Genomic DNA, 23,269 nt, shown 5'->3' with positions numbered 1-23,269 from the left:
AATTTGTTTGTCTCTTTGACCCCTATGCTCTTTTTAGATCTACTTTCTTTATTAACAAAGATAATTTAAATATTCTCTTTACTTCTGCTGCTAAATGTTTGCATTGGTAACTGCCCATATGTGGATTTTTTACCCTGTCATTGATCCTCCTGTTAAACACAAGGCTACATTATGCTGATGACCTTCTTTCTCTGTCATAATGGGATCATTTCCAGATTTGTTTGGTGCTTTAACATCCAATCCCCTTTATTTTACACCTCTGTTTCCACTTCGCCTGCACTATAGTGTTCTTAGTCCTTCCCTGGTCTCCCCTCCCCCCGCACAGCCGTCTGTAAAGTCACCTTCTTTCCAGTGCTCATCAATCTCTGTTGTGCATCTTTCCTCCGGCATGCCTTAAAGGCCCCCCTTCTTTGCTCCATTCTTCCACCTATTTTACTTCCTCTTTAAACCGTCTTTCAATCCGTGTCCTCAGTCACGTCGCATTAAGTGCTGAAAATAACTTCATGATTAGATTGCATTAAATTTGTTTTTTACCAAAGTTGCCAATTAAATAATCATGTAAAGATAAATGCAAGGAACTTTAGCTTAAAGATAATTATTTAAGACAACTAACAGTGAGCTGAGCAGAAATGACAATTTTGCTTCGGTCATCAACCAAAGCACTGGACAAATGGCCAACAGCTACAGTTGTTTGAGGCAGTTTATCCTGGACTGTTGGAGCAGCGATCAGATGGACTGACAGCCATCCCTGCAAGCATTGCAAAGAATGGCTCCCATCTATGGTGGTCCATTTAAAATGGGTAAAACTCGCAAATCCTGCCATCACACAGTTAGCATGACACAGTTGTGCTAATATTGCTAACGACACTAATTTATCGGTGTTGTAGAGAGTTGCACTTCCAAGTTAAAAAACTGGTCGAGGCATGCTAAGGCTATAGAGGCTGGGCAGCAGAAACAGAGCAGTGGATATTGGTTCCAACTCTTCCAATGACCAGTTTTACATTTTCTTCCCATGTGACCTCATGTGGTAGCGAAAGCGATGACATTCTCAAAAGTAAAAGTGGCTCTTCACAGAGTAGTTCAAAGGTCATTCTGTTAACAAGGAGTCTGAGATTGGCACTGGTAACATGGTTTGCATTCCCTCTTCTGCCAACAGTCTTCTTTTTTACTTCATGGTGCTAAAATAAGGCTCGAAATATAATGATGTGAAAATAAAACGGTCAGTGTGGGAATTAAGATTCTTTGTTTGTTTTTTAATAAAAGGGGGAAGCTACAACTATTACTTCGCATCGAGAGGTAGCTGAGATTAGCATAAAGGTTGGAGGCATCTTGGGAGAGTTTCCCTAAGGCTGTAATTAACAAATAAGCATAAGGATATCCTTATCCATCTTAAGTGTAATGAATGAGTTTCCTTAAGTATTGAGCTTTATTCTTTCTCCATTTACAAATCTGCCAGGATCAACTAGGGTCAAAGTGACTGAAATTTCATCATCAGACAGTGAGTGTGAGAGCCTGCACAGGGATCTGTGTCCCTGGCTGGTTTTTGTAGTGACTATGAGTGCACCCCAGACAGAGGACCACAAAGAAGTATCACAGGAATGACTGCTCGCCCGTCATGTCTCCAGCTGTCCATATACACAATAAATAATAAAGGCCCCTTTAAACCCAGAGCCTGTCTGCTCTGAGAAAACAGCAGACCATTTTCTGGGCAGTTTTTGAATGGTTCCAAAAAGTCTGCTGTTTAGAGCTGATTGGATTTTTTGAAAACAATAGGTAATCTGGAGTAGGTGCTCCTGAACAACAGCCCGGAAAAAATCTATGCTGAAAGGACAACCACAAGAAAAACAAAAACAGTAAACTTGCAGAAGCCAAAGAAACAACAGAACAAATGAAAAAGATAACAAATAGAATTCCGAAGTGGATCGATTGGGCAGCGCAGGCTTTGGTTGTGTTTTGCATGGGAGCAAGAGAGACAGACAAATGAGTGGCGGTGGTCAAGTGAGCCAGAAAATAAATGAAGAGATCTAGCAGTTTTGAGCCACAGAAATATAATATTACACTCCTTTTTTTTTTTTTACAGCAGTTGAAATGCAAACATATACCTGCCCACACCTCTTTACATTCCCCATTGCCCCTTCATCCTGTCCACTGCACCTGCCATGTGTGTGCACCACCTGTCACACAGACAGAGGCAGGAAACTGTGATGGAGACGGAGACGTAATCTGGTTGTTGCATTTTTATAAAGTCCTGTAAGTACAAAGCTGTCTGTACATCAGGGGACTACTTTGCCTAATGGTCACAGGTCTTTGGCAAAGATACACAATGGTCTAATAGAAGCTTTTAGCTCCATGAAGAAAAGTTACTCAGAAAGAAAGTTCTGGATACTTTGGATGGAGGAAAAAAACTGCTGGGTATGAGCTTTAGACGTGTCTAGCTGTTTCCCCTTTAGCGCACAGACATGAGAGTATAGGACATTTTTGAACTGTTCTTCTGTTATATGCTGGGTGCCTCGATAATTGTTTCTAAGGTTTTCCTTGTTGCAGCTGTGAGTCACTTTTCCTCCCAAGTTCTCCTCACCTCTCCGTACTTCCCTCCTAAAGTCTTTCCTCGTATCGTTTCCTTTCCTCCGCTGTCTCTTTTCGTCCCTTTCTTTCTTTCATCTGCAGCCTCCCTCCTTCCCGTGCTGTCATCTCTCTGCCCTGCCACCTTCCAATCCCGGATCACCTCATCTCTCTTCATTCTCTACCTTTTTCTATCTCGTTTCTCCATCTCTTGTTTGAAGTTAAAAGGTTGGGTTGGATGACAGATCTCTTTAAGACTTTCAACTCCAAAGGACTTGAGGCAACAACTGCTCAGTCAAGTTCTAATGGAGACATTGGAGAAGAAGAAAAGGAGACAGAGTAAACTGCAGAGAGAAAAAGGAGAGTGAGACGGGGTAGGGGGTGGGGGGGGCAGATAGCAATTTTGTTTTCTTCTCAAGTGCCCCAAGAGACGGTGAGGGGTCTTTGATGTGTTATGTTTCCGGCCTATACATTTCTCTCTCTCTTTCACGTTCCTTTCTTCGTCCTCTGGTTATTTCACATCTTTTGTCTCATTTGTTTGTGTGTGTGGTTATTTCATTCATTCATTCCTTCCGTCTGTCAATTTGCATGAGGCAGAGAAACGGGAACGTGGAGGGATTAGGGAATACTCAACTTTTTGCTTTGCTTTCACAAGCTGGGCGAGTCAGGAGTGCTCTCGTCAAGTTTCATTTCTGCTTTGAAGTTTTTGGAGTTTGACACGTAACGATGCTGGATTTGTTGGGTGTTGTTACGCGTCATCGCAGACTCTACGGCTCTTTCTCCCTCAGACACGCCGTGGAAGATCATCTGTTCGCACACACAGCAAACAATGCTTCTTTGTCCGAGTCCAGCTGGCATCTTCTCATTATTAGCAGTCTACTTTCTCCCGCAAACTCGAATTATTTATTTCTTTGGAAAGATGCCAAGCGCTCGTGCCACCTCCACCAGTTGGATTTCATCATCATCCTGTCTGAATGCAGTTCGTCATACTCCTTGGGTCTCGCTTCGGCACTTAACTGGTAGAGAACAGCTGCTTGTTGAAGCAGACCCTCGTCTTGTCAGTCCTATAAATACAGCTTGTGTATTTTTACGCACCGTTGTTTTAGCTTTATTTAAACCTAGAACGGAAAAACACAGCAAAATCTATAATGAGAGTGACTCACACAAACAAAGCATTAATTCACCAGATGTTTCGGCAGGATGCACCGAGCTTTTTATTGCTTCTTGCAATGAAATTAAGCGCTGCAGCTCTCGGACTACACACAGTGGTATCAGATTTCCAATAATGTAAATTTATGTTGATTTTTTTATTGAGCAAGTTGGAAAAATTGGCGAACAACGATATAAATTGCATTCAGAGCAGCAACACTGTTGTCAGACAGTGAAACAGAAAACCACACTGCACTGGAGTGAAAAAACTAAAATAAAATATTTAAAAAAAAGCAAGGCTCTGTTAACGTGGGCATGTTTTTCATTCTAGTGAGACACTGAGGAGAGATTTTCATAGTATGCTGAAAGATTTCACTTGTTTACTTGCGCACACTCCTACCATCCACTGTGGTGATTATGGTATATTAAAATTACCCCAACGTTTTCAGCGGAAGGTAATTCATCACAAATTTGCCAGCGCAGCACTTTGACAAATGATGATTCTTTGCATTGAAATAAAAACTGAGCCTAATTGATTTGTATTGTCTGCATTCCCATTCGTGGTGTGTTTGTGCACTGATGCTACTGAAATAAGTCCACTGCTGGCTATGCATTTGGTAATTCTATTCATAAGGTAACTAAAAGATATTTTAACAATCTTCCTGCCAAACAAACCTTCTCTATGGGCTGATTCAATATTGTAGGCAGAAACCTTACCTCTACAATAAAATGATATACACTCAATTACCCCCCTCCAAAGTCACAAAATTCTTCCTGTAAAGCAAAACCCTTACGTCGTTTCGTTTTTGGCGACGTCACCTTTAAGCTTGTCTCTTTGCACACCTTTGGACCAATTGACTGACAGGCAGTGTTGGGAAGGTTACTTATAAAATGTATTCCATTACAGAATACAGAATACATGCCCCAAAATGTATTCTGTAACGTATTCCGTTCCGTTACTCAATGAGAGTAACGTTCTGAATACTTTGGATTACTTAATATATTATCATGCTGTTTACAACTACATGAATGTACTATTGCTGTGATTTATTACTGTTACTGAAGGTCCGCGGCTCCAAACCGTAGTAAAGGGACCTCTGGCTAATACCCCGGGTTCCTTGTTGGGCTCGTAGCCGAAAAATAGCTTTACTTTGTTGTCTGGGTCAACTTTGCTTGCGAGAGACAGAGAGAGGCGTTGAAAGGCTGCTCCAACGGAACTTATTGTTTCGGAGGAAAACACGAACACGGTGTACAGTCGAGTCTTAATAGCTTACTTACAACTGGGCTCGTCAGGCTCTCTTCTTGGCTGCAGTGGTTATTATTATATTTACATGCTTCCAGCTCCCGTTTTTGCTCGATGACAACTTGTACTTTTTCTTTTTCTCCCTCCCTCGCTCACAGACACATAACGGGTATGGCAGTCCATTCTCCCTGCAGCACGGACTACACTGCCTATGATGATACATTCTTTAGAGCTATACCTGTAGCATTCTGCCTATTAGCTTAGCACAACAACAACAAAAAAGCGCTCTCTCACCCAGGAAACACACAGAGAGAGAGAGAGCGTCACCCTGTAACCATGGCAACCGTAACGCTGCCGCCTGGAACAACAGAACGTAGCTGTCAAACAAAACCCAAACAGTCCTGACCCGCCACAATATGAAACAGGGAAGTACCGCTGTGTAATCCCTTTATTTCAACAAAGTAACTGTATTCTAAATACCACCTTTTTAAACGGTAACTGTAACGGAATACAGTTACTCATATTTTGTATTTTAAATACGTAACGGCGGTACATGTATTCCGTTACTCCCCAACACTGCTGACAGGTCACCTCAGAAGTGATCCTTGGCATTAACATGGTGCACATTCTGTACATTCACGCAGATCTGCCATTCTGCCACATCCCAAAGACGTTTGCTGGACACAGTTCTGTCTCCCACGAGGGGCCATGAATTCCACTAAAGTCACTTTTATGTTCATGAAAGCAGAGATGACTTTGTCTTTGTGACAAAGCATTGTCATGCTGCACGTACCTTTGGGAAGATGTTAGGTTATGACCATTTAGAGATGCACATGATCAGCAGCAGTACTCAGATAAACTGAGGCATTCAATCAACATTTGTCTGGTATTAACAATGGCAGCGTGTGCCAAGGAAGCATTCCACACCCCATTACACCAGCAGCAGCCTGCAAGTAAAACAAGAAAGGTCAGAGCCATGAAGTCATGCATTCTGAGCCTATTCTGAGTCTACCATGGGCAGCTTCAGCAGAAATCAGTTTGTCATTTAATTAGACCATGTTGTTTTGCAAAAAGTCCTTTTTAGGACCTTGTGCCCACTGTAGCTGTTGTTTTTGGCTAACAGGAGTCAGGTATTATAGCTCATTTGCCAGCATTAACAACCATATCATGATGAAATTTTCATTTTCATCCCCACTCTGCTGTTTGATGTGAACATTAGTTGAAGCTCCTGGCCTGCATCTATATAACTGTATGTAGGACACCTGTGCCGCCCAGCTGGTTGAATATAAATTGTCTAAGCAGGTGTGCAGGGATTGATAATAAAGTGTATATTGGAGGTATTGGAAGCTTTTACATCCACCAATCCAGGGTTAGGATCAGGTCCACATCTATACCTTTATTATATGGATTTTTTTTTTTACCTGGCCAGATGGAAATCTCACAGAACTGTGAAACTCATAACCTTGTCTCCTTTGCATATCAACCCTAGATTTCCTGAATCCTTTTCCCTTTCACACTGCTTAATCTAATGGGGTCTGATATTAAAGATTAATAAAATGGAAGGTTGCTGTTGATGTTTTAGTCTTGTTTACAGAGGTGTTCTTACATCTGAATTACATCCATACATGATTTATTGAATTCGCAGAATCTCTGCCTGCAGTTGTTCAGTTGAATTTTCTTTCTGGTGTCTTCTTAAACCTTTTAATTTGGGGAAAATACAAATATTTAGTGACTTTGAATGTTTAGAAAAAATCTAAACCATCAGCAGCTACTAAAATATTTTATCAAAAAAGTTTTTTGCTTTGTTTTTCTCTGCTCGCCTAATGTCGTCACTTTGTTCACTCCTTCCTTATACCCTTAGGAGGGCTCCCCGCCTGACATCACAAGCCGACTCAGTCAGCGTCCTCTTGGGCAAAAAACGCAGCGCCATTTTTCCTTTTGAAGGCTGTAAGAGTAAATCACCCACTAGGTGCTCAGAGCTGTCTTTGAAATACTCCACAGCAAAAAGTGAAACGAAGCAGTAGTGTGCATGTGTAAATGTTAGCGGGATTAGAGCATGTGTGTGCCAGTGTACATAAGCGACTTTACATCTGGTAGCTGAGATTTAACCAGATTGAAAAAAAAAACCACTTTAAATTCCAACTGATAATGCACAAACCTCCGGGGGATGAATTCAGTATGAGTCTTGCAAACGTATGAAATCGAGAAAACCCCACGATGCATAGTGGACCGCTGACATTAGAGCCACAGGGTGTTTGCACACGCTTCTTTATCTCCTCAAATCCTAACTAGCTAATCAACGTCGATGCAGTTAGTTTCAATCGTATATGCAGCACCATCAAAACCACAAACACATTATCCCCCTGCAATTCTGAGCACCGACTCAGCAGATCGACGTGCCGCATATGTGTTAAGCAGCTGTGCAGGATGATCACTGGTCGGCCAGATGTTGCATCTCGCACCTAAATAACAGGGAAAATGGAATGGATTGATTAGAACTCCCATCTGCTGCGCTGGGATGGTGCTAATAAGCAGGCTGCAGAGTGCTCTTTCCTAGAGAGGGAGGTTACCGCAGGCAGAGTGTTCAAAGGCTGTCGCAGGTTGTATCAGAGGGGCCGAGAGAGGAAGAGGTGAAGCACGGCCCGGTGAGTTTTGAGAGGCAAAGCCTAAAGCCGACAAAAGGGGAGCAACAGAGAGGCAGATAGGCGGGAGAGGGCCGGTGCACTCAATTAAATTGCACAGCAGGACGGGGTAAATGGTCAAACATGCCGAAGAGCGCCGCAGTCAAGCATTTTTCAGAAGAGGTTAAACAGGTGATGTACTAATGCATTTCAGCGTTTAGTGGAGAGGAAAGCATTTAGTTTTCACTTCCCAAGCCAAGAATGAATGTACAAAGGGCTGTTTTTTACCCACACTAAATCACAAAGTGGAGGCAAGCTCTAATAGAAAACAAACATCCCTCTTAAATGAGACACCGTACTGCAATATTAATTTATTCGCCCACACAATGTGGTCTCGGGAGGTGAGGGAGGGTTTTGAAATGACTAATTCTTACTGTAGTTAACGTCTGGTTAAAAAGGAAAACCAAACAAAACACACCATCAACATCACCTCTGTCATTTAAAATCCCACGTATCCAAAATCAAGTCGGTTATTTCACCATTGCTTGATTTACAAGTGTCAGTCAATCTGCTGTGTGCAACATATTTCACGCACTTCCTGTGATGAGAAGCAGCTGGCAGCAGAATGAGATCAAAGGATGTTTTTTTCCTTGGTGAACAGGGAGCTTTGTATTCCCTGACAAAGAACAAAGTTAAAGTGGTTTTCAGTATTGTGAGTCTATTTTTTGTGCAAGTCAATGACATAAAGGCTGTTCTTTGGTTGTCTTCTGTTGACACTAACGCACATCATCAGACACTGTATACGTAACCATCTCTAGCCTGTTGTTCTTGTTTTGAACTGATGTTTTCTGAGTCAGGTCATTAAAAAAATATGCACAATACACAGCATATGCACAAAGCATAAATGTTGTGTCTTAAAATGTTTTCTCATCATGGTAAAAAGAAAGTACACCCTGTTTATATTCTGAGGTTTTAAATATAAGTGCAGACTCTTACTGCTTCCATTCAGAGCGTAAGTAGCAGCCAGGTCCTGTTAATCAAATGTACTTGATTAAGTGCTCATGAGCAAGTGTCTATAAAAGCGGTTTTGGCAGTTTGCTGGTCTGCAGCATTCAGGTGTTTGCTAACACAAGGACACAAGACGTCAGCAATGATCTTAGAGGCACAGTTGTTGCTGCTCATCAACACAGATGATGTCAAACTCAACCACTCCAAGGTCAGACTGTAAATAATATTTAAATTCTAAATAAATAATGATGGCATATAATGTCTTGTGTTGTTAAAAGCATCTCATTTGAGACCCAGCAAAGACTAAATAAATTTTTTATTATGTCCTGATATGTAAAACCTTAGTCGTGACTAAGAGCGTATTTTCTTTTTACCATGACTGCATACAGGGTACAACAACCTGAGCAGGCACTGGGCAAGTATCAGAAATGATGAAATAAAAGCCGTCTCTGTTTTCATGTTTAATGAAGAAAAGCTTGTTTTGAATAACAGAATGTTTGATGAAGAAAACCGTGCGTTTGAAGCTTCTTCCGATTTACTTTTATCATTTGGAGCTACAAACCTGCATTCATTTATAAATCTACCCTAAACTTGCTGCACTCCTGTGGCCTCACAGCGGCATTCCCACTTCTCTCCTCGTGGTTTAAGGTCAGAACTATTTTGTTTCATCTAAACAAAGTCTGTGCTGCCAATATTCATCAAGCTTTTTCTTGCTCTGTGATGAATGATTTCACTCTTGGAAAAAAATCCATAGACGCTTTCTTCGTGCAGTATCCTTCACACTGTCACTGTCACTCGTTTCAACAAATAATCCACGTGCCAGCTTCCAAGCGCTACCGTTACTATTTTTCAATTCAAAGTTGCATGGGGGGCTAATTGTACATGCAATGATTTTCCCCGAAGGCCACCTTATCCGTTCCTCCTAACAGCTGCTGCTGCTTGTGTTTCTTTTACGTTCAGTAGTCTGCTGATGCTCCTCTACTTGTACTGAGTTTCATGAACGTTCACCTCTCTTCTTGGAGGAGCTTCTTTTTCACGTGGAGCCATATTCTATTAAAAACACCCAAGGCCAAAACCTGAGCAAACAGTAATTGAAACTAGCTCACGTCATGCTGATGGTTTTGCTGATACACTTTGTACATCTTAGATGGTGCACTGTTTAAGCTGCTTTACAAATACTGAATACATGCAAGCTGCTTTGGAACCTGCTTTCAAACTAGCTCAGGGATGTCAAACTCATTTCTTATTATCATGGGCCACATAAAACCCACTTTGATGTTAAGTGGGCGGGACCAAAGAAACGCACCTATCTGTCAGACTAAGTAGGTTAAACTACACCAGGGGCGATTTTAGCCCATTTTTGGGGGTGCTTCAGCACCCCCAAAATGAATCAAAGCACCCCCAAAGATTTCTTACTTTTTTTTGACAATATTTGTTGTTTGTGTGACACACTATTAAAAATATAAAAAATATACAGTACTTAATTGAGATGGAAGATTTAACAGCAAAAGTTTAGATAACCACCCCCCCCCCCCTCCCAAAATGGTTTGTTCCAGCTCGGCTCTCCCCTGCTCTGCAGCGCCGTTGCTGCCAGAGCAATGGTGGCTGTTACGCAGCGGAACGGAGGTGTGAGTGCCTGGCTTAAAACAGGACATATTAGCTGCATTTAACCTTCAGTTACTCTTTATATAGTTTGGTAGGAGTCAGACCATGTTTCTTTTTAGCTGAAAAACATTACACCCAGGTAACCTGCAGTGTTGAAAATGTCTTTTCCGACGATGTTTGCTACCCTACAATCCGTCCTGCTCTGTAGTAAAATCAGTGATATTTGACCGTCCCGTTGCGCCCATTGAAATTTATATAGCCTATTTAAAATCTAAAACTTAACATTATCTAGCCTGCTGTTGTTACTACTGTCCTGTTTGAAATGTAATGAGAGAAACTGGTTATTTTGTCATATGTGCATGTGCCGATATTGAACCCAAGTTACTAACTAGCTAACTGACTGGATGCAGTACAAAGAGGCAGCCAGGTTCATAATGGATATGAGGAAGTTTTTTCAAAAGAAGGAGCCACATTTAGGTAAAAGTGTAAAATCAAATGATCCATCAATAAAGGATAATGTTGGATCAGTGTTTCAATATTTGTATCCTTTATTAGATGTGCATGTGGTTTGGTTATTTGCGTTTTGGTTGAAAGTACACTGAGAGAGGACTTTTTTTTATTAGTGATCTTAATAGTATTTTTTTTTTTAATCTAATTGAATACAATCTATTTGTGTATGATTGTCAGTCCAAAGAGGGAGAGAGGAAAGAGGAGAACATGAGGAGAAAGTACAAGATCAGGAAGAACCAGGTAAGGAAACAGACAGGGAGTACTAACAGGCAAGACAGAAACTGTTAAACTGGCAAATAAAAAAAACAACAACTAATTTTACTCATACAATCTGGAAGTTGTGTTCTCCCTATATTAAAGCTGCTATACAGAATCTGCTAAACAAACTGGGTTGTCAGCCCTGGCACTGCATTACCATATTGAACTTCATTTAGAGGAAGTCACGGTTGCCAAAAACTTTTTGAAGCTCAAGAGTGAGGCTGGTGCCATTCCAGATATGTTAACATTGTACAATCTTCTGGATAATCGGATCTTCCCCAAACTGAAAACTGTTATTCAGGTTGCCCTAACAAACCCAGTTAGCAGCTGTAGCTGTGAGAGGTCTTTTAGTGTCTTGAGTCAGCTCCATACCTGGCTGAGAAGGACCATGGGTCAAAGCAGACTCCAGCACCTGGCTGTGATGTCAGTTGAGAAAGAGATGCGTGAGAGACTTGACCACCAAAATGTGACAGATTTACCAACCTCAAGGTGAGGCGACATAGGTTAAAAGAAAAGAAAAAATCTGCAGAGCCATAGTAGTATCTGCAGTAAAGATCTTTTCATATATTGTATACATTGTACCATAGGCCAAGGTGTCTCAGTTTTCTAATTTTTTAATAATATTTTGTACATTTCAAGGACTCTTCTATTTTTGGAGTGTATTTTTTATGTATCTATTTTATATTATACATACACATTAAAAGTGAATCTCTGTCCAAAAAATGCACTGAGTTTACTTTTTACTCACTATGAGCATCACTCATTATTCTCCCGCAGTAATTAAGGTTAGAATATGTATTTTTTTATTCCAATCCATTCTTCTTTAGCAGCATTTAAATAACCTTTATCAGATTTGATGGTTTTGTTACAGACTTTTCAAAAAAAGTGTTTTGCTTTTCTTTCACAAATGTGGGGATTAAATTGTGTTAAAACGTACAAAACAGTGATGTCATGTTTTGTGACGAGGACCCAGGCACAGAGAGACTTGATGAATTTAAGAATCTTATGATTTAATAAAGAAATTTGCAGACTTGCACAGAGAGGGTAAAATTATGATGACTGATAATGGAGATGAAGACAACAGACGATGAGGACAGAGAGGAACAGGGGTTTAAATGCACCAAGGAGACATTCAGAGAGAACTCGGGACAACTGGAGACATTTAAGGATGCAGGGACTGACAGAGACAGGGAAGACGTCTCATTATGACGAGTAAAGTTTATCTTGCCTGGATGGGCAGCTCTCTGGGTGCTCAGCACCCCCAAAGCTCTGATCCTAGAATCGCCCCTGAACTACACATCAACTAACCATTGTAGAAAACCAAATTCCCTATTATTGTAGAACCTTTCTGTTCTGTAATAGTTTATTTCTTCCTTCATTACTGTGGTGCAGTGTTGGTCAAGTTACTTGAAAAAAGTAATCAGTAACTAATTACCGATTACTTCCCCCAAAAAGTAATCCCGTTACTTTACTGATTACTTATTTTCAAAAGTAATTAATTACTTAGTTACTTAGTTACTTAGTTACTTTTTTAAAACACACTTTACACCCTGAATAGGTGATAAAGCGATAGATCTTTCAGCCCAATTCTACTTTTTCTGCATAATCCATCATACAAAATGTAATCAGATGGAAAAGTCTCTTTTTAAAACTTGTTTTGTTAGTTTTAATCTTTTAACTTTAAGCATCAAGCAAAAATTTAATTATATGCAACATTCTCTGACTGGAAGAAATTTGTTTAACATTTAAACTTATTTTACTTTATTCCAGCACATAAAATAAAATATTTTTTTGTGCTGCACTCACTCTTTCAAATAGATGCAAGTAAAACAAAGCAGAAAATAAATAAAGTCAAAGACTAGCGGTCCTGTTGCTCTATTTTCACCTGTAAAGCAGGAGTCGGGCAGGCGGAGCTTTACCCTGGTGCAGGTGTGCTGCAGCGGTCAGTGGAAGGATACGGCAGCTTCTCTGTGAGTTTCCCATTACGTTGTTGCACTCGGTGCTTGCTCGGAAGTTTAGGGGGTTTTTTCTCTTTAAAAAGAAGTTTTCTTCCCACGCACAGCGGACACTAATGTTTTTGTCACTTTTTATGGAATCAAACTCAAAGTAAGGTCAGTACTTCCACGCTTTAAACGCTGCACGCTCATACTCTCTCCCGCACTCGATATATGATCCATTGTTGATCTGCGCACAGCTGTTGTCACTAACATCGCACTCGCTTACGTCACTGTCATGAGACATTCTCGCAAAAAATCACGGTTTTAGTAACGCAGTAACGCAGCGTTCCTACGGGAAAGTAACGGTAATTTAATTACCGTTTTTGCGATAGTAATCCCTTACTTTACTCGTTACATGAAAAAAGTAATCAGATTACAGTAACGCGTTACAAGTAACGCGTTACTGCCCATCTCTGCTGTGGTGTAGTGTAACCAGCCATGGGTCCAGTCCAAGGTTTATACACTCCTTCACATTTTCCTGTGCCATCCGTAGGGCCAGATTGGAGTCTGTGCTGGACCGATTCTTGTCCCCCGGCCTTGTGTTTGGCACTTCTCATCAAGATCCTTTTTTTATGCTGTCTCTGACTGTCATATCTCTTGTCATGCCTGATCTGTTCTATATGTGTGAGTCTTATTGGCAAATATAAATTAGTGCAGAAGGAAAGTCTTTTGGCTGTAGGGGTCCAAATCCATGATTTTACGGGTTCTTCTATAAACCTGCTTGTGTGCAATTAGCCTTAAATAGAGATTACATGTTGTAACAACTTGCTGCAGGTGGACTCCTAGATTCTACTTTGAGATATGTATTTTTAATTGCTGTTTTTTAATAATACATAGGATCAAATGCACTTTTAAATTAATGATTACCATTCCTGTAAAATGCTAGTTATCAAAATGTCTACAAGTAAAAAGATATTAAAAAACTCCATTTTAATTTCAGACGGTGTCCTGAAACGGTGGTAATAAGTTCATATTTAATGTAATTACAGCAAGGCACCAGTGAAGTGTTACTTAAAACTGAAAAATGATTCAGGATACTCGTGACTTTCCTGAATAACCTTTTAATCCAAGCTCCATTTATCTCTCTGGGTTTTCCTCTCAGATATGCGATAAGGAGTGGCATTACTATGTCATCAATGTGGAGTTCCCAGTGGTGACGCTCTATGTGGACGGAGTGACCTATGACCCCTACCTGGTGACGGACGACTGGCCCATCCACCCCTCACAGATTGATGTTCAGCTCACAGTCGGTGCCTGCTGGCAAGGTGAGCAGCCAAAGCTGATGATGACACCAGATAGCGGTAGCAGGTATTCAGTTAATGTTCTTCAACAGAATTCATTCATCTTGTGGGCAATTAAAAAAAAAAAGTGCAACTGAAACGAAAGTTTGAATATGAAGGTCAGTGCAATTTGAAGTATTTTGAGGATCCTCCTGCTGCTTCTATACGTGAGAAGGTTCAGGGATGACACTGCTGAAGTATTTGCACTGAGGAAGTCACCGAGTGTGGAACGTGTTCTTTGGCCTTGAATGAACAATGTAATTAAGAAGAGCACTTAGTCTGCCTCTGACAAATGACTGAACGAGTGTGAATGAAGGCGTACAATTAAACTGTCCTCTAAACTGATAGCTGCCACTAATTGCATAAGGGTAGAAGAAAGAGGATTTTTTTTTTTTTGCATGCTGCTGATTTGATAGCCCAAATGAGAATGCTCAGTGATGCTTAGCCTTACATAAAGATGGCTCTCAATGTGGGGAGCAGCAGCAGGTCATCATTTGTGGCTTTCATTTGCATTCATCCTCCTTTACTCCACCTCCCTCTCCCTTTTTTTTTCATTGAACACTGTAGGCCTTCAGGAAGATTAAAGGGGCCTTTAATAGTAAAGGGAGTTCAGAGACTATTTGTGCTTTCCTTGTTGGGGCCAAAGTCTCAGTCGCGTATTGTAAAGGCAGTACTGAAATCTGAACATAAGCCATTAGTGACATAAATAGCCTTTTCAAAGCACAGAGTTAAGTATCCAGTATGTTTATTGCAAACGTGCTTGCAAAGTTGCGCTCGTCTGTTGTCTAACTCGCCCGGTTTGGGCTGTAAATGTGTTTTCAGAGCAAAAGAAAAAGAAGGAAAGTGAACACTTACTGACGTGCAGCAGCAGTAGCATGCCTTTGCTTATTATAGCTGCTTACTGATGGGCTTTACAGAAACAGTCGGATGCTGATAGAGAGTTCAGGCAGGCTATAATATGATGGAGTGTGGTGGCACAGTAAATACAAACAGATTTGTCAGCTCTAAGTGCTCCACTGATATTCTGGAGTATTTAATTCAATGTAATGATTTAATTTCATGGTTCATAAGTCTTAACTGGTCAGTCAGCATTGTCTAGAAATGGATTCTGTCCTGACTACAGCAAATTGATTTAATCGAGAATTATTGTGTTACATACAGTCACCCAAATAAGCTGTTCTGGTTGTTGTAACGAGGTCTGTGGTGTTGCTACATGTGCTTCAGACTGATTAAACTCATTAACAGGTGATCATGGTCTGCTTTTAGAGAGCCTGGTAAAACACCAATGTGAAAAATACTTACTGTGTGCTTTAACACTCATTCTTTTTGCAAATCAGTTGCAGAATTAACCAAACAACCAGCCTAAGAACAGAAATCAGGCTTCTTAGTTTGTTATTACTTGTTGTTTAGTGTAAATTGCCCAACATTAGTTCGAGATCGCCGTGAAGTTAAGATCAGCTACCTTGCTGCCAGTTTACCTGATCTTAGCACCATCTTAGCATTCTGCATGACTCAGTTGTGACCATTCGGCACATCCATTTGGCAAATCTAATGTAGCTCTCTGTTTTAGTTGCTTTAGCCTGCTTTTAGCTGCTATGCATCTGCAAGCCAGCCCAGCTCTTCCCTTTTATCCCATATCTGAATGAATCAGTGTTGTGTTGTCTTGATGCCTGCTCTGTTCTGTGTTTGGATCTTGCTGTTGGGGTTCCTCCCTGCAAAAACCGACTCCTGCACATGGAAATACCAATACAAATCCAAACAGCCTGGACTATTATACGCTGGGATGATTCATCCTCATTCTGAGATTTGGGATCTTTCTCTACGAAGACGTTATGTCTGGGTTGAGCACTAAGCAGCATCCGCCCCTTCTGCACATGCACACACAAAGGTGTGTGATGGTTGTTGCTGGATGAATGCACGGTTAAAGTAGCTTCAACTTCAGTAGAAAAAATAGTTCCTGTTCTGTTGTGGTCTGAAATACTTCAGTTGGACGATTTACATAAACTATAATACTTTTGGCTTTCCACTCCTCAACAGTTAATGCATGCTGAACTTTAATCCCTCATCCTTACTGTGATTGAAAAAGAAAACTATATGTTAACCATCTTAAAATCAGACTTATTGAAACTACAGACAGCAGTGTATTAATGGAGGTATGCTTCTTAGTGAGTGGTGGTGGTGAGGGAGGTTAGTTCTAGTAACAGATTTGTGAATTTCTATGTGCAAAAATACTGCGCAGGTGTTTATAAGGCTATGTTTACAGTTCTGGACTGTCTGATATGATGACAGCATCTTTCCAGGTGGATCTGCAGTCATTGAAATGAGTGAGAGGCCTGTGCTGTGAATGAACGGCTAAAGTCCAAGTACAAAACCTTTAATATGCAAAGACACATATAGATGGTATTAGCCTCATGGTTAAAATCAGTCTTAAACCTACAAGAATCCATTGGCCATTACTGTGCATAAGACAAAGTGTTTCCTGCTAACCTGCTAGTGAAACAACAAAGCTTATTTGGCTGCACATCCGCCTGCCTTTTTTCCACACTCTCCTATTTTCTAATAAAAGTGTTTCCCCCCATCAAACCTTCTGCTTCCACCTTGGAGAGTAAGTGCTGGCTGTGTACTCCTCGCACAGTCAGTCTATATTTACCCTCTGACCTGGCGGAGGGTGTTCATGTTCGGAAGCATGTAACAGCCAGATAGCAAAGAGCAACACGCTCATCCTGCCTCGTTCTCTTCGTTCCTCAAGTGTGTAATCGCACACCGTTGGTCTGCCTCTGGAGCTCCCCTCCTCACAGCGGTAAACATGCAGGAAGTAATTTTGATGATTTGCACTGCTGAGCCATAAATATATCTGTATGTAGAGTGTATTGAATAAATACAGGCTCACAGGTGTTGATACTCATACGTTATAAGTGTAAAGCTAAACGAGGGAGCCACATCTTTCATATTTACACTTAAGTAATGATCCTGTTTCCAGCTCACCCATGCCTCTCCACCTCATCTGTTGTTTTCGAAACGACGCAAATAAAAAAGAGTGAAGATCTATACGGCAAAGAGAGCTGACGCCACATAAAGACCAGTCTCTGTAAAGTGGAATGATCAGTGATTTTATCACCCGTGTCATTCCTGCTCTGAAGCATCTCAGTAATCCCCTCTCCTCTGCTTTTCCGTTTTTATCCTCTGTCTGGGATCCTTAATGGTTTCTCTGGCCGCGGCCTAAATTGATAACATCTGTCAGCGTGGGACTAAGTGGAAAGGTGGACATCTTAAGAGAAGAAAGGGGAAGGGAAGAAAAACGTAACTGAGCATGAGAGTGAGAATAAGGGAAGCATGAAGTAAAAGGAAACTATGGCTTTGGCATAATTTGGTGTCTGTTAATCCAAATGTGACTTTGTGGTTTTATGAGATAGACTGAAGTCGCCTGACAGCCTGGCACTTGGCAGGGCGTCAGCCAGCACGTATAAAGACATGGCTGCGGTTGTGGTAATTTAACTGAACTGGAGTGGAGTAACATGGAGTGACTTGATGTCAGTGTGGCCCTGTCGCTCCACACAGTAAAATGTGAATACGCTTACAGGTGATTGGTGTCAGGAATACTAATAATAATAGACTGTATACAGTGATCCATTAACAACCACTACTTTCCCGTCAAGCTTGTAGTTCTGTACAACACATAACACAGTTTAAAGTGACACACTTGACACATTTACCTCTTAATGGCCCCGGTGGTTAATTGATGTCAGTTTACAACAGCTGCTGAACATTTTCATCAGCTTGCTTAAATACAATCATCATAAAAAGAAATGCTAACTCTTGCCTTGCTGTGTATACAAGTGTAACCAGTGTCAAAAATCACACTGATTCTCTTTTTTATTTTTTTAAGTGTATTAAAAATGGAAAAACTATAATGACATTAGTTGTTCATAGAGTTTTCAATTCAAGTGTTACAAAATTGCACCGTTATTACTGGATACCATTTATTGCTATGATAAAGACGTGTACATGGTAAATGGTCTGATTCTTATATAGCGCTTTTCTACTCTCCCGGAGTACTCAAAGCGCTCTATACCAGCGGTCCCCAACCGTTTTTGCGCCACGGACTGGCAATATTTTCACAGACCAGCCTTTAAGGTGTCGTGGATAAATACAACAAAATAAAACTAGTACCGGTACCGAAAAAAAGAAGATTTATTCATAACACACATGAAAAGACCCAGGAAAACCGAGTTAACGATAAAAACCATACATTTCACACCTGAGCCTCAACTCTCGCGGCCCGGTACCAAACGACGGCCCGGGGGTTGGGGACCGCTGCTCTATTCAACATGCCTCATTCACCCATTCACACCCATTCTCACAAGCACTTTATCTATACGTAGTGCTTCCTAAGTACATTCACACTCCGGATGGATGCATCGGAGAGCAAGTTGGGGTTAGTATCTTGCCCAAGGATACTTGACCTGCACACTGGAGGAGCCAGATCGAACCACCAACCTTCCGATCAGTAGGTAACCAGCTCTACCTCCTGAGCTACAGCTACTCCTAGTGTACACTTGGTAATCACTTGAGGCTAAAAGTATAGAAGCACCTGTCTCAATGAATGAGGCATTAAGGTAAACAAAGACAATTTGCTTGATTATTGTCACTTAACATGTTATACTTAGAGGCTTCTAGGAAGTCAAATGTCACACAGCCACCATCTTCATTGCCACAGACACCATATATTTCGATTCAGGCTTCAGAACAGCCAGCAGATTTGCTCTTCAAATAAATATGCTACACTATATAAGCTTATATTCTGCTCGCGTGTAGCTGGTTTGACAAGCCTAAGCAATTACAAAAAGGTATATGTCTAAAGCTTGACAAGACAATTGCAGTTCTTTGAGCAGAAAATAGTTTGAAAAGAACATTTTCAAAAGTCTGTTTCCTGCTTGCTTTTTCCAAACTCTTCCATTAACTTTCGAGTAGGTGTATGGGAGCATTTGTCACACAAGCATGACTGGGGACTTGCACCTAAATTCATGAACTGGACAGTAAGCTGAAGAGTTAGGGGGTAAGAATTTTTATATCTACCCCTCTATTTCCCACTTCCTACTCAAGAAAAAGGCTTCATCTGTTTCTCATCTAAGAAGGCAGGTGAGCAGATGACAACTGGGTTGATAAGATCCCCCGGGTAGATCACATCAACTGGTAGGACTCTGTTGTCTGCCCCGTGGGTGATAAGGGAGCTCTGTCTTAGTAGTCACTGTGCACAATGTAGCTGCAGGTCAGCAATCATAGCCTCTCTGACTTGAAGAGCTGGATTCACTGCTCCCCATTTCTGTCATGTTTTCTCACCAGGAGAGCGAGGCATGATAAAGTGTTTCCAGTAGTGGTCAGTTGTGTCTCCATCTGTGCTGACTGAGCCATTCAAGAGCTAAATGCATCACTTAAGACAGTAATAAATGTGCCATTACAATCAGAAGGTACTGGGCGACCCCCACAAGTAAAGTTTATCATCATAAAAGTATAAAGAGTTTTCAAGAGTGTGGAGGTCTATTGTATTGAAATAGAAATGGAAATAGACGTACTCTCCTGCTTCTGGTTTTTCCTCTCTGGCCTATGATGGCTTAATAAGAAGAAAAAAATAAGTTGTAGTTATTAAGACAAAGAAGAAGCGCTGAATGAGCACAAGTCTCCACCAAGGCAGCTCATTCCCTTTCTTTAAAGCTGTAACTCATGTTGGGATCAACTTGAGAGAAAGGCAGATGTGAAATGTAAAAGTGAGGTCAGAGGTCAAATGTGAAACGATATTTGAATGCAAACTATAATGTGATATTTAGAATCCACATATACCAGTATCACTTCATAACTACTACCAATACAAACAAAGACAGTAAAACTTTAATTATTATTATTAAGACATTTTATGAAAGCTTGATCCTATTTGACATTGAAGAAGAGGTCAGAGGTCCATCATAGTGATGTGATACAAACAATGGCAGTAAGAAACATAGTTTTAAACAGCTCTGGATATCATTATTATCACTTTGACCTTCAGATCAATGCTTTGACTTTAAAGGAGAGGTCAAAGGTCAAATGTAACATGATCTTTGAAATCTTTAAACGTTAGCTACTACATCCTGAAAACCACATAGTTTCAAATTTATGAGGCTTTTTTTTTATTCAATAAATCAGTGAGTTGACCTTAAAGACTTTGGTGGATGTCAGCCAAAATGTAACAGATTTAACACCCCCACTAAATTGATCAGAATTCATTCAATAAATTACATGAACGCTGCCAAAAACATAACCTCCTTGGCAGAGGTAAGTATGGCTGGCGTAAGGACAGTATATCCAGGGGGAGTTTTCATTTTTGCAGATGACTCTTATTTTTGTCAAATCCAGTAATACTTGTGCACTGGAGCCTTGCATGAAAGCTAATACCTTTGTCACAGCTGTTCACTCATCAAACTTTGAGGTCCTGAAGGTTGAGCATGAATGGGTCTTGTCCTTCAACAGACACCGGCGTGTCCTGATAAACACACGGCGACCATCGCAGACAAATGTTATTGTCAGTACTTTGGCCTTTAACATCTATAGCCCAAAGGGCTGCCAATTCCTTCATATTACCCTGCAGATTGTGCCACTGACACCTACCTGCAGCAGTTTCACAGCAGGGATCCGTAGCACTCAACTGCTGAAGTATACCTGCTTTTAAAATGTTCAGAGCTAGTTCAGTCATTAGGAAGGAATTGTCAGAAGTGCAGCTCCACATATAATGTGTGTAAGGATCCTCCAGAGGTAAAGATTGTTACAACCTATTTACCATCTGTATGAGCTGAGATACTCAAAGATGCCTGGCAGTAAAGGCAGTAAAAATAATATGTTACATCTGGAATCCTACCCAGAGCCCACTGTCTACAGCTGCAGGATTAAGGAATGTGTCTACTGGACACAGAGGTTCACAGGGCAGGTCAGAGCAAAACGAGATCAACTTATAAAGAATCTACTTACAATGCAAAAGTGGAAAAAAAGACACTGGCATCCGAGTGACGGGTTAATGCGGTTAATAACAGATTAGCTCGAGGCTATTAGATAGCTGGATCCGGTCCCTCACTTGCTGTAACTACTGAGTAATTAGATGCAAAGCAAGCGGCAATCATGGAAGAATCTCTGGACATGCCTGATTTTGGCCAAAGCTGTACATATTTTCCCAACATTAAGAAGCAGGTGTGAAAAAAATCCTGGATTTGCCTGCAGCAGTCTCTTGAGAGCAGGTGGATCAGGGCACAGAGTCTCTCAGAAGTATGTTGAGAGGCAAGACAGATCAATTCATCACGAGTGGAAGACTTTCTCTTGGTATGCACCCTTCCCATCGGTCACTGCTTCACTTCATCCTCCAAATGTGTTTGATCAATGAGCCAGTTTGGATGTTGTTGTCATATGAGGGGATGTTCAATACTTTTAGTGCTTCGGTGGATTACCGCCAGAATTAGAGACCAAAAGAGGGAAAAGGAAGAGAGAAATGAAAGGAAGGACAGGAATCCAAAGGTGACGTTTTGATACCCAGAGCTGGTAACCTTTCAGCTAATGAGTGGTTTGGAGACTCATATCGCTGGTATTGGCCTTTATGGAGTTCAGAGGACAGCCTTTAAATGTGTTGACTTTTTCCTTACCTTTATTTAGCCTGGATGGGCTGGCTGAGGAGCACTTGCACTTATACAGCAGTACCCTTCCACTTAATCATAGGTTGGGAGACACAAAACACGATTCTTTGGGCCAATTATAACCATTATTTAACCTAAAGGACCATAAACCAGTGGTTTACTGCAACTAAATGTTTACATGACCTTCTGTAATGATTCCATAAAAAGTGGAAAAATGATTTTCATTTATCTGAATTGTAGTAGCACGCACTGTTTTATCTGTTTGTTGTTGTTTTCTGCAGGTGGGGAGGTGACCAAGCCGCGGTTCACTCAATATTTCCGGGGAAGCCTCTCTGGACTGACCATACGACCGGGAAAGATTGAGAGTCAGAAAGTCATATCCTGTCTGCAGGCCTGCAAAGAGGGACTGGACATAAACTCCCTCGAGAGTCTGGATAAGAGTATAAAGGTACACAGAGATAAAGGAGGTGTTTCAAAAAGAGGGACTGCAGTAAAACCTCTCATCTTGGTTTAAAGTGTCAGATAACAGTGCAGATCACATCAGTTCAGTGAAGAGGATGGATATTAAAAGAAACACAGGATGGGCTTTTTTCAGTGTTTTAGATACCAAAAGCCAAACAATAACTGCATGACTCGCTGAATTCAAGTGCGGTACTGTAACAGGATCCCAGTGTTGCCATAAGTCAGTTCATGGAATCTCCTAGAGATTCCTCAGTCAGGAAGTAAAGTGTTTAAGAGACAAACCAACTCAGTGATGAAGTTGCAGACCACATAATGTTACGGGGTTAACACTCCGTAGGTGTTATGTGTATGTGACCCAGTACGTTTGTCAGTATAGCGTAATGTCACAAGGAAAGTGTTGCGTATATACATGTAAGTGGTTCAGCTGTTATCCAGACTAACAGAGGCTACGGTCATCTGCGCGTTCCTGAAGCACACCAGTCAGCTTGTACCGTATTACCTGTGTCTACCCAAACAGTGTCGCCACCTGATTAAGCAACTAATGAAGCAGTGGAGCACAGGGGAAGAGACGAGTCGGGTTCTTGCCTTCCCGGCCCTCAATAAAATCTGCCGCCAGAAGCAGGAAACGTACCTCAACCCCTATTCTTAAGCAAGTGTACATTTCTTATGTACAAAACTGCAAGTTCACGTCTCCCAACGTGCTGCCCATTATCAACTTCATGCAGAGAACTCTAACAGAGATGTACAGCCTGGACACAGAGGTCACTTACCAGTACTTCATCTATATCCGACAGCTGGCCAGTTACCTTAGAAACGCCATGACCATGAAGAAGAAAGAAACGTATCAGCGCCTTTGTTGGGATTTGGCGCTGTATAAATAAAATTGAATTTAATTGAATTATATATTAGAAGTTGTTGGCTA

General features: G+C 41.0%; 1 protein-coding gene across 1 annotated transcript in view; it reads left to right on the top strand.

Moving 5' to 3' along the window:
- Window positions 1-23,269, top strand: part of LOC102783717 (calsyntenin-2-like) — a 321,541-nt gene that overhangs the window by 268,435 nt on the left and 29,837 nt on the right. Inside the window, exons 9-10 of the mRNA XM_087850771.1 lie at window positions 14,056-14,218; window positions 22,167-22,333. Coding sequence (XP_087706897.1) covers window positions 14,056-14,218; window positions 22,167-22,333 — 330 coding nt within the window. The remainder of the gene's footprint in view (window positions 1-14,055; window positions 14,219-22,166; window positions 22,334-23,269) is intronic.

The sequence above is a fragment of the Neolamprologus brichardi genome, chromosome 14, assembly GCF_056152115.1.
Source record: "Neolamprologus brichardi isolate AB-2024 chromosome 14, ASM5615211v1, whole genome shotgun sequence".
Classification (NCBI taxonomy): Eukaryota; Metazoa; Chordata; class Actinopteri; order Cichliformes; family Cichlidae; genus Neolamprologus; species Neolamprologus brichardi.
Note: the sequence above shows the minus strand (reverse complement) of the source record. Positions and strands in the feature narration are given on the sequence as shown.